The 10,950-nt window shown below is 56.4% G+C and overlaps 2 protein-coding genes and 1 long non-coding RNA gene across 7 annotated transcripts in view; 1 reads left to right on the top strand and 2 right to left on the bottom strand.

The window, feature by feature from the left end:
- Positions 1–1,758, bottom strand: part of LOC117999597 — a 19,628-nt gene extending 17,870 nt beyond the window's left edge. Inside the window, exons 1-2 of the long non-coding RNA XR_004676289.1 lie at positions 1,669–1,758; positions 1,343–1,450 (exon numbers count right to left, since the gene is read on the bottom strand). This is a non-coding gene — a long non-coding RNA (uncharacterized LOC117999597). The remainder of the gene's footprint in view (positions 1–1,342; positions 1,451–1,668) is intronic.
- The window catches only part of ITGAL (integrin subunit alpha L), a 58,541-nt gene extending 55,853 nt beyond the window's left edge, over positions 1–2,688 (top strand). For all 5 annotated transcript variants that reach the window (XM_034988868.1, XM_034988869.1, XM_034988867.1 and 2 more), the window contains one exon: positions 1,430–2,688. In XM_034988868.1, the coding sequence (XP_034844759.1) occupies positions 1,430–1,603 (174 nt within the window). In that variant the 3' untranslated portion in view covers positions 1,604–2,688. The remainder of the gene's footprint in view (positions 1–1,429) is intronic.
- Positions 2,689–6,871: 4,183 nt separating this feature from the next.
- Positions 6,872–9,724, bottom strand: ZNF768 (zinc finger protein 768). The gene is made up of 2 exons (XM_034988860.1): positions 9,263–9,724; positions 6,872–8,971 (listed from the first exon to the last, which is right to left on the bottom strand). The coding sequence occupies exons 1-2, from the start codon at positions 9,348–9,350 to the stop codon at positions 7,401–7,403; spliced, it is 1,659 nt and encodes a 552-aa protein (XP_034844751.1). The 5' UTR covers positions 9,351–9,724; the 3' UTR covers positions 6,872–7,400.
- Positions 9,725–10,950: the final 1,226 nt, after the last annotated feature.

The raw sequence follows: 10,950 nt of genomic DNA, 5'->3' as shown, positions 1-10,950 counted from the left end.
GGTTTCTGTTCTTCCAGGTTCTAATTTTGTTGTTTAAATATGTGTATACGTGTGAGCATGAGAGAAACAAAGAGAAAAGTCAGTGTTTGTGTACGCAGGTAGAAAACGTAAATGGGGGGCGCCTGGGTGGCTCCGTCGTTGAGCGTCTGCCTTCGGCTCAGGTCGTGATCTCAGGGTCCTGGGATCGAGCCCCGCATCCGGCTCCCTGCTTAACTGGAATTCCGCCTGCTTCTCCCTCTCCCACTCCCCCTGTTTGTGTTCCCTCTCTCGCTGTCCCTCTCTGTCAAATAAATAAATAAAATCTTAAAAAAAATAAAAGGTTTAGGGGCACCTGAGTGGTTCAGTCCTAAGGCATCTGCCTTTGGCTCAGGTCATGATCCCGGGGTCCTGGGATCAAGCCCCGCATCGGGCTCCCTGCTCTGCGGGAAGCCTGCTTCTCCCTCTCCCACTCCCCCTGCTTGTGTTCCCTCTCTCGCTGTGTCTCTGTCAAATAAATAAAATCTTAAAAAAAAGAGAGAGAAGAAAACGTAAATGGAAGGATACCATATAAACTGCTTGGGAGCTTGTATTTCCCGCCGGATATTTTGTCTTGCTGTCTCTCCGTGTGAGCACAGTCACATGCACCTCTTATTCTTTAACCTGGCTGGTTTGCTGCTGTCTGGATGGCCCACCTTTTATTTAGACAAGATCCCCACTGATAAGCATTTAGATTGTTTGTAATTTCTACCTATTTTTTTAAAGATTATTTATTTATTTGATCGAGAGAGGGGAGAGAGAGAGAGAGCAGAGCAAGGGAGAACACAAGCGGGGGGAGGGGCAGAGGGAGAGGGAGAAGCAGACTCCCCACTGAGCAGGGACCCCCCCCAACTTGGGGCTCCATCCCAGGACCCCGGGATCATGACCTGAGCCAGAGGCAGATGCTTAACCCACTGAGCCGTCCAGGCGCCCCTAATTGCCACCTATTTTAAACAGTGACCAAAAATGGCTCTTGGCTCCCACATCTTTGCACACTTGTCCAAAACTTCTTTAGAATTAATTCCTGGAGCTGGAATGGCTAAGCCAAAGAATATATACGTTTTGGGAAAAAAAAAAAAAAAGAATACATATGTTCTGAGCTTTCAACAGAGAGTACGTGGCCCATACGAAGCACCATGTAAGCGCAGGCTATCGCTGTGAGTATTCCCGGATATTGTCAGACCGCCCACCCCAAATATTGGTCCGTGACATTTTGATGAGCCTGAAGAATAAACTGTTAAACATACAGCTTTTCAACATACTGCCAGGAAGCTCGCCCCGTCCCTGGAGAGGATACCATGCACCCGTGGCACGCACGACTCATTACCATGAAGGGTGCTTTGATGTTTTGCCGAGGCCGATTGGTCCAGAGTGTTCCATGGACTTTTCTCACTCCAGTTTTGTCTTCCTGCAGTTTGGCTTCTTCAAACGGAACCTGAAGGAGAAGATGGAGGCTACTGCAGAAGCTTCCAGTGGAATCCCTAGAGAAGACTCTGAGAAGCCAGTGTCCGAGGAAGAGGCTGGGGACCCGGGCTGCCTGGAACCCCTCCACAAGGAGGAGGCCCAGGATGGGGACGGCAAAGACTGAGGCCCCGGCCTGACGCAGAGGGCCCACAACTGGACTCGGGATGCTGGCTGGCCCTCGGCCTCTACCTGTGTCTCGCTGTGTGTCTTCGGGCAAGTCACTGCCCCCACCTGGGCCTCCGTGTCGCTGTCTGGAACATGGCGCTCACTCCTGCCTGCCTGCTCTGCGGGCTCATGGTGAGGGCCCCTAAGGGATGGGCGGGCAGGCCACAGAGGGGAGGCCTTGTCATGGTCAGCTGGCTCTGGCTGGCCCCGGTCCTTCTTAGTATCCTCCCCTGGAAGACAGTATGTGCTCTAAATCTGGAAAAACTGTCATCTCGGGACCTAGTGACTCTCCCGGCCCTCACACCCACCTGCCCTTGGATGTCCCCAGGGGCCTCAGACCCCCAGAACCTTGCCCTTCACTCTCTCCTGCCCGGAGTCCTGTCAGCTTTCCGTGTGCTGCCGGAGAGCAAACCTGATCCATGTCACTACTTTGCTCTGGGGCTGGAGACCAAGTTCCTGAGCATGCCTTCCAGAATCTGCAGAATATCCTTAACATGCCAGTGCAAATTCGGGCCCCTGTTGCCTTCCTGGCCTCCTCCAGAGACTCCCCACCTCCCTTCCTGAGCTCCAGTTACACCAGCCTTCCTCACGAGCCAAGCTCCTTCCTGTCTCACTGCCTTCACCCAGACTGCTCCCTCTGCCTGGAACATTCCTGCACTCTCCTTCATCGCATGGATCATGTTCGCTACTTAATGCTCATCTCTCAAATCCAGCCATGGACTCCATGGGGGTAGGGACCGTACCAGTCATGTTCACCTTGGTAACATCACAGAGCCAGGCACACAATTTCACCGAACTAGGGAGAGTGCCAGCGGGAAGATGGAGAAAACGTTTGGGTGGGCCCATGGCATCTCCACCCTTCAAGGCTCGGTCTTTCCCTGGGCTCTGGCCTCCTTGCTCCACAGCCCCCACGGGGACGCCCCACGCCCCACCGTGGCCCCCACCGGGAGGCTGTGAGCTCAAGGCACCCGCCGTGTCTGTCCACCCGGCTCCCGGCACCAAACACAGTGCCTGCCAATGTTTACCCAATAAATGTGAAAATCCGTCCAATTTTGTGATGTTTTTATGCTGGCGCCCCATTCTGGCCTGGCTCAATTAAATGAACATTTCCTTCTCAACCCTTTAAGTGGGACCCAAACAGCTCTTCTCTTTTTTCTTTTCTTTCTTTTTTCTTTTTCTTTTTTGTTATGACAACCCTCAGAGACTGACCTGCATAAGGCATTGACAATTCATTAAGGTGTGAGAATAGACCCTCCCTGGCCTTTTTCTAAAACAATTGGTGGGGCTTGATCCCGAGGCCCCCACCTTTAGGAGGGACAGAGGGGCTCCTCGCTGCTGCCCTCTTGTGGTCAGTAGGACCCTGGGGGGATGGGGGGGAGGGGGCAGAATATGGAGTAATTTTCAGCCCAGCCCTCTGGGTCCAGCACTGGGAGCTGAGAAGCAACATTCCGTCTCCCAAGCAGTGACCTTTGAGGGCTCCCTTCTGCTTGCAGGGTGTAAGCAAACATTCTCGAGCCTGGCACACAAGACCCAGAACAGTATTTCAAAGCCTGCCGGCCTCTTCCACCTCCTGAACCCCCTTCTGGTCCAGCACCCAAGGAACCATGGGGCTGGCTCATAAGAAAGACCTCAGGAAGGAAGAAGTGAGGCCCATTTTCCCAGAGGGGGAAAAATGTTCTAATGGTCAGAAATACCACAGAAATGCTAAAAGTGCATGAAGTTATCTGTAGGTCTCGTGAAGCCCGTCGGCTTCTATGAATTCACGCAGTATTTCTTTTTTTTTTTTTTTTTAAGGTTTTATTCATTCATTTGAGAGAGAGAGAATGAGAGAGAGCACATGAGAGGGGGGAGGGTCAGAGGGAGAAGCAGACTCCCTGCTAAACAGGGAGCCCGATGCGGGACTCGATCCTGGGACTCCAGGATCATGACCGGAGCCGAAGGCAGTCGCTTAACCAACTGAGCCACCCAGGCGCCCTCACGCAGTATTTCTTGAGAGTTCTGTGTCAGGGCCTGCTCTGTGCCCCGAGGGCACGGTGATGAACGTGACAGACAAGTCCCTGCCCCCAGGAAGCATCACCCCAGTGGGAAAACAGAGTGAAAAGGTAGAAATGTGATTCCACGTGGCGGAGGGGTTGTGAAGAAGATAAAGCAGGATAGCAGGCTGGAGAGTGATGGGGAGGGTCCTCTTACGTCGCTGATGCTCTGTAACAGACACCCAAAAAGTGAACATTTTCATCAGGGTTGGGAGCAAAATAGCACAGAAAATCTGGGAGGTTCATTTCAGGAACAGACCTGCCCAGGAATCTATATCCCCGCTCCCTTAAGAGCCCCCGTCCTCAATTACCCACATGTCCTTCCCCGCCCGTGTCTTTGCAAATGCTGTTCCCCTTGCCAGCCTGTCCAATTCCAGCCCCTTTCTATCCTTTAAAATCTTCCTACTTCAAAGCACTCTCAAGCTTTTCTCATCCCCTCGGTTCCTAGACAAAATGACCCGTTTCATCTTCACTTTATACCCCTTCAGTACACATAACACGGTGTGGGCTCCTCCCTCAAGACTGGGAGGTTCTAGAAGGCAGGATCCAGTCTTTGCTCACTTGTGTTACCAACACTGAACCCTCCCCAGGGCTGGCAACAAAGAAGACATTCAGTAAGTGTTTGATTCAGTGGCCTTCACATGTTTAGGGCTCAGGACCTCTTTATACTCTTAAAAATTAAAGATCCCCAGCGTTTTTGTCTATATGGGTTATATCTATTGGTGTTTGTCCAATTAGAAATTCAAATGGAGAAAAATTTAAAACATATGGACACCCAAGTCTGCATTGCCCACAAGCTGTCCGAATGATGACATATGTTCTCACAGGCCATGTAGCCTCTGGAAAACACCGTCCTCGTGGCACAAAGTGAAAAAGTAACACCTTAGTATCATTGGGAAAAGAGTCAAAACTAGTCAGGTTTGAGTCCAGGCTCTGCTGCTTTGCAGCTGTGCCAGGTGGGGCCACTACTTACCTTCGCTGGGACTCATTTCTTCATCTGTAAAATGGGAATAACTGTGTATCCCTCAGAGCTATTGTGAACATGATATAACACTTGCAAGTGGTCTAGAACTTTTGGGAGTACATCTGTGCTTGATAAAGGTGGGGAATAGAAATGGTTTAGTTGTGGGGATGCCTGGGTGGCTCGGTTGTTGAGTGTCTGTCTGCCTTTGGTTCGGGTCGTGGTCCCAGGGTCCTGGGATCGAGTCCCGCATCGGGCTCCCTGCTCAGCGGGGAGTCTGCTTCTCCCTCTGCCTGCTGTTCCCTCTGCTTGTGCTCGCTCTCTCTCTCTCTCTGACAGATAAATAAATAAAATCTTTAAAAAAAAATGGTTTAGTTGTGGAGCGCCTGGCTGGCTCAGTCGGTGGAGCAGGCGACTCTTGATCTCGGGGTCATGAGTTCAATCTCCACGTTGGATGGAAAGATGACTTTTTAAAAAAATGGTTTAGGGCGCCTGGGTGGCTCAGTTGGTTAGGCGACTGCCTTCGGCTCAGGTCGCGATCCTGGAGTCCCAGGATCGAGTCCCGCATCGGGCTCCCTGCTCGGCGGGGAGTCTGCTTCTCCCTCTCCCACTCCCCCCTCTTGTGCTCTCTCTCTCTCACTCTCTCTCTCAAATAAAAAAAAAAAATTAAAAAAAATTAAAAAAATGGTTTAGCTGTGCAGGACGATGTGGTCAAAGCGGCACGCTGGACTGCAAAAGACCTGGCACTGGAGTCCTAGTTCTTTGCGGTGACCTTGAGAGAGATGCATGCCCTTCCTGGGCTGCTTTGCCCCACCTGGGATCTGAGGGAACCTCAGGAGCTGTTGTGTGGAAGAGAGGGGTGGCGGCCGAGCAGCTGAGGCCCCCCTCACTTGACCTGCTTTAAATGCTAAGGTTCATAAGTAGCATGCAGGCTCCTTTATCAATTCAGCACCACAAGCACCATGCCCAGGGCCCCCCGGGTTTCAATGGCCTACAAACATGTTTGGGAGCTGAAAAAAAACAGCTCCAAAGTACAAAAATTAAGTTGTATAATTGAAATGTGTTAAAGTAAATGTCTACAAATGTAATATGTCAGGTAGTCAAATGCAGTTCTATCTAACATCTGTAGGTTACGTATATGAACTATATGAAATATGGAGTAGTTTAATATTTGAAATTATGTGTGGTAGGGTATCTGTACAAAAATGTGCATAAAGTTTACAAAGGTCTTTAAAAGACCAAGAGATTTTACTTGAAAAATAATGTCGGGCGCCTGGGTGGCTCAGTTGGTTAAGCAACTGCCTTCGGCTCAGGTGGTGATCCTGGAGTCCCGGGATCGAGTCCCGCATCGGGCTCCTTGCTTGGCAGGGGGTCTGCTGCTCCCTCTGACCCTCCCCCCTCTCGTGCTCTCTGTCTCTCATTCTCTCTCTCAAATAAATAAATAAAATCTTTAAAAAAAAGAAAAGAAAAATAATGTCAATAAGGTCAAGGCGGGCCACACCCCAGGATTCCATAGACTCACCGCTAACACCGACTCGCCATTCTTTCCTGAGAGCCACGTATTAGGAGGGCTGAGGCTCAGATAGGAAAGAAAAGTAGGATGAAGGCAGGGTGGGAGCAGGGTGATCCCAATAGGCCCAGGGGTCCTAAAAAAGAGGCAGAGGTGTGGCAAATCAGGCCCAGCCTGGTGGGTTGGTCTTAAAGGCTCGAGCTGTTTAATCCTCTCACTGGGTCCCCTATGTGCCCCCTTCAGGTGGGGTCGGGACTGCAGGCACTCTCTGTGGTTCTGGGCACTCGGGGTCCGCACAAAGTGATGGCCGGAGGTTCCGGCTGGGGAGGGGAGAGGATGGCACAGCTAGACGCAGGGAGCCAAAAAGAGATGGAACACAGGCTCTATGCCTGGCTATGAGAACAGGGTCTGTTCTCTGGCCCAAGGACAGACCCTCTGTGTTTGGTGAAAGGGATAACCCACAAAGTCGAGGGCTTTCTCACCCCTCCCACACTGGGCTCCCTGTGTGTTTGTGCAGGATTCAAAGCATGAGACAAAACTCGGGGATATATGGGCGGGTCACGTCTCCTGAGCATCAGATTCTAAGATTCCAGGGAAACTTGGAACATAAAAGCGCTTCCCAGACAGGACCCTACGGCTTCACTGGCTCCGTGTACTTATATCACTGAAGTGCTTCCCGCTGCCCGGGGCACTGCCCCTGCACCCATTTTAAGGACAAGTCTCTTTTGCCACATAAAGGTTTTTATTGAACTCAAATTCAGGGGCTCCAAGCCTGAGGAAGACAAGGGAGGCTGGGGTTTGCACTGAGGCCCGAGCCCCGCCGCAGGGCCCACTCCCCACCCCACCTACCCTCACCCCGTCCTGACGCAAGGAGGGTCTCCGGAGCTACCAATCTAAGCTACCCCCCTCTAATTAAGTAACCCTCCCCCCTCCCCCCAAGCCCCGCCTAGCGCTTTGCCACGCCAGGCACCCACCACCCGCCGAGGGGCACGCTGCCGCCGAGGCCAGCTCTCTGCTGACCTCTCTCCTGGATCTCTCCCAGAACCTCCCACTGCCTGCCTGGCCTCTCTCCAACCCCTCTTCCCAGCCCATTTCCCATAAGTCTCCAGGGCACGCAACTTCCGGCACCCTGGCCCTAGACTCCTCCGTCCTCCCCCCGGCTCTCCCACTGTCCCCTCTAAAGGGTTTCCTCCAGCTCCCCGGGCCCTTCTCTTGTGCCCACCACCTCCCCAGCCCCGGGCGGGGCCCCAGGTCAGCGCCGGCCGGCCGCGTGGGTCCGCTGGTGGCGGATGAGGTCGGAGCTCTGCGAGAAGGCCTTTCCACAGTCATCGCACTTGTAGGGCCGCTCGCCGCTGTGCACCCGGTGATGCTGCAGCAGCGTGGACGAGCGGCAGAAGCCCTTGCCGCACACGGCGCACCGGTAGGGCCGCTCGCCCGTGTGCGAGCGCTGGTGCTGAATCAGCGTGGACGAGCGGTTGAAGGTCTTGCCGCAGTCGGGGCAGCTGTAGGTGCGGCCCGGCAGGTGCGTGCGGGCGTGGATGGCCAGCACCGAGCTCTGGCCAAAGCGCTTGCCGCACTCGGGGCACTTGAAGGGCTTCTCGCGGGCGTGGCTGCGGGCGTGGGGGATGAGGGCCGAGCGCTGCGAGAAGCTCTTGCCGCAGATGCCGCAGCTGAAGGGCCTCTGCCCGGTGTGCACCCTCTGGTGACTACGCAGGGACGAGTTCTGGCTGTAGCACTTGCCGCACTCGGGGCAGCTGTAGGGCCGCTCGTGGCTGTGGGTGCGCTGGTGCCGCAGGAGGTAGGAGCTGTCACCGAAGGCCTTGCCACAGTGCGGGCACTTGTAGGGCTTCTGACCAGAGTGGGTGCGCTGGTGGCGAAGCAGGTAAGAGCTGTCGGCGAAGGCCTTGCCACAACGGGGACACTTGTAGGGCCGCTCGCCCGTGTGGGTGCGCTGGTGTTTGATGAGGTCAGAGCTCTGGGAGAAGGCCTTGCTACAGACCTCACATTTATAGGGCTTCTCACCCGTATGGATGCGCTGGTGCTGGATCAGGGTGGAGCCCCGCCCAAAGCTCTTCCCGCAGATGCCGCAGATATTGGGCCGAGGGCCCTGCCCACCCCTGGCCCGGCCACCCCGCCTGCCTGGCCCCCGAAGGGCCCCTGTCAGGCCCAGGGGATTCTGGAGCATCTCAAACTGGGGTGCGGCCAGCAGCGCCCCTGTGGGCATCTCAAAAGGTGGCCCTAGGGGCAGGCCCCCTGTGGGCTGCTCCCCAAACCCCTGGGTGAAGGAGTCCAAGGGGTGGACTCCCAAGGGGATGCTCAAGGGATTCTTTTCCTCAGGATTGAGAAGCATCTCTGCACCTTCCTGAAATTTGGAACTTTGAGCTTCAAATTCAGGGCTTTGGGTTTTGAACTCAGGATTCTGGGCCTCATATCCCGGGCTCTGGGATTCATCCCCAGGGCTCTGGGGTCCATACCCAGGGCTCTTGGGTTCATACCCAGGGCTCCGGGGTTCATATCCAGGGCTCTTGGGGTCATACCCAGGGCTTTGGGGCTCATACCTAGGACTTTGGGGTTCAAACTCAGGGCTCTCTGATTCAGGGCTTCTGGGTGCAAATTCAGGGCTTGGGGGCACAAACCCAGGGCTTCGGGACTCAAAACCTGGGCTTTCAGGCTCAAACCTGGGGCTCTGGGGTTCAAACTCGGGGCTTTGTGGCTCAAACCCAGGGCTCTGGGGTTCAAGCCCAAAGGGTATCTCTTCGACCTCATAGTCCCCAGGGCCTTCTTGTTGAGACATTTCTTCTTCCTCATTCTCACTCATGTTGCCTGCAGGATCAGAGAATTACAGAAAACCCAGATTGTGCGGGGCCTGGAAGGTCATTTGGTCCCACCGCTAGTTGCCACAAACCTCTCCCTCCTCCTCCAGCAGGGTCGCTGGCCCTGGAGCAGGTGCTGAAATTCCCACCTCCCCCTCCGCCGACCCAGGACTTCCAGTCCCCGCCCCCGCCTCCTCCAAGTCCCAGGTGTCCCAACCCCCCGCTCTCTTCCCCTCCCACGGCCCACAGCCCCCTCTCCCGCTCCCGGGCACGCTCCTCAGAGAGACGCTCCCTCCCTCACCTTTGAGGGACCCTTCGGGGCTCCCCACTTCGTCAGGACTTTGCACATCCCCGGGCTCAAGGCCCCACGGCGACGCCTCCCGTTCCATCCCCGCCGGCTCCCAGTACGGCGGCGGCGGCGATGGCGGACGATCCTGCGACCAGGCCTGAGTACCCTGAGACCCGGGCCCTCGCCGCCCGCCTGCTCAGCGCCGCCCAGGGGACCCGGCTGCCCAGACCGGGCCCCTGAGGCCGGACGTCTTGACCCCGGGCCTCTCTGGCCGGCCGGGCCCCTCCCCTACCCGCGGCCCCGCCCCCACCCACAAGGTCTCGCCTTGCCCTGGGGCCCTCCAAGGCCCCCGTGCGTCGTGGCCTCGGAGGCGAGGGTCTTCACGACTCGCCCTGCCGCCCCCGGACGCCGCTCCCCGCCCGCGACCCCGCCGTCTGGCCCCCCAGCCCGGGCTGGGCTGCGGCTGTCCGACCCCCTCCCCCCTCCCCCCGCACAGGAAGTGTCCGTCCGCGGCCAGTTTCCCCCGCTGGCTAGCGCCACGGCCTCTCTAGGAGCGGCTGGAGGTGGAAACTCGTTGGCATTAACCCTGGGCTGGATGGCCCCGGCTTTGAGGTGGGGGATGACAGGGAGCCCGGGAGCCGGCAGGAAAGGCTGGGGTAGTTTGTGTGCTATGTCCTAGGTCTCCGTCCGTCCAGGAGCCTATCTATCCGTCACCCGGGCCCTGCGTCCGTCAGTGCCTGTGGCCAAGGGCGAGGCGACAAGCGAGACCAAGGTCAGCGAGAAGGAGCGACGCTTCCCGGCGCCAGCGGGGGCGGCGTCTAGCTCCCCTCCCCTCCCGGGCCTTGGGGTCAGCTTCGGCCGCGCCTCGGGAACCTAGGCGGACCCCACCCCCAGCCTTGAGCTCCTGAGTCTGGGGCTCCCACCCCCCAACCCGAACTCTACTCCTCCTCACCCGCGCGCCCACCCTCACTCCTCCTGGCCCCCTCCCCTCTCTGCTCCTCCTAATCTCTACCCTACCCACTCGGGGAGGGCTAGCATCGTTGCCAAGGAAACAGCCCCGCCTCCGGTTTCCAGAGGCACCGCCCCTACCTCCCAAGGAATACAGCGATTGGCCGGGGGAGCTTGTGCTCTCATCGTCCCGCCTCCTCCCACTACACCAACTGCTAATGGTCGCCAGGGAACGCGAGGCACCTTTCTGATTGGCTGGAGGGGGCAGGCCGGTTCCACCTACCCCAGCGGTCAGAACTGCCTGCGGGAGGGCCGAGAGGGAGGTGCCTGGCGTCTCCCTTCCCGTCCTCGCGCTGGTGCTTTCAGAACTTTTCCCGCCCCCACTTACCTTTCATTATGTCTTATCTCTCTGAAGAAAGCCAAGGGATCTGGAGACAGACAACCTTCCCTACTCCCCCCCACCCCACCCCACCCCGGTCTCCCGCATACTTCCTTTCCCAGCACTTTCCTTTCTCCCACAGATTCCTGGTGCTGAAGGGGTCAGTTGGCCGATCCTCCCGCAGAGAGGAGGCTGCTTTCTCTTCTATTACCTGCCTATCTCTTCCACCTTCCCCGAAGTGGGAGCCTTAGTCCCTGGTTCCTGGGTTTTCTCACAGAGAGGCAGGGATCCTATGGGAGTTACTTCCAGGTGAGGGTGGCGGAGTTCAGAAGTAGAGAACCATCTGGCCATTAAGGGAGCTAAGAACTCTCCA

Source organism: Mirounga leonina, unplaced genomic scaffold (assembly GCF_011800145.1).
Source record: "Mirounga leonina isolate KUSES-001 unplaced genomic scaffold, KU_Mleo_1.0 Mir_454, whole genome shotgun sequence".
Taxonomy (NCBI): domain Eukaryota; kingdom Metazoa; phylum Chordata; class Mammalia; order Carnivora; family Phocidae; genus Mirounga; species Mirounga leonina.
This window is presented reverse-complemented; position numbering and strand designations above follow the sequence as displayed.

Bases quoted from the DNA above. Each gene is read 5' to 3' on its own strand.
- ZNF768 (XM_034988860.1), bottom strand. From the start codon at position 9,350: ATGGAACGGGAGGCGTCGCCGTGGGGCCTTGAGCCCGGGGATGTGCAA. The intron at 8,972-9,262 runs GTGAGGGAGGGA...CTGATCCTGCAG, and splicing joins CCCCGAAGGGTCCCTCAAAG to GCAACATGAGTGAGAATGAG.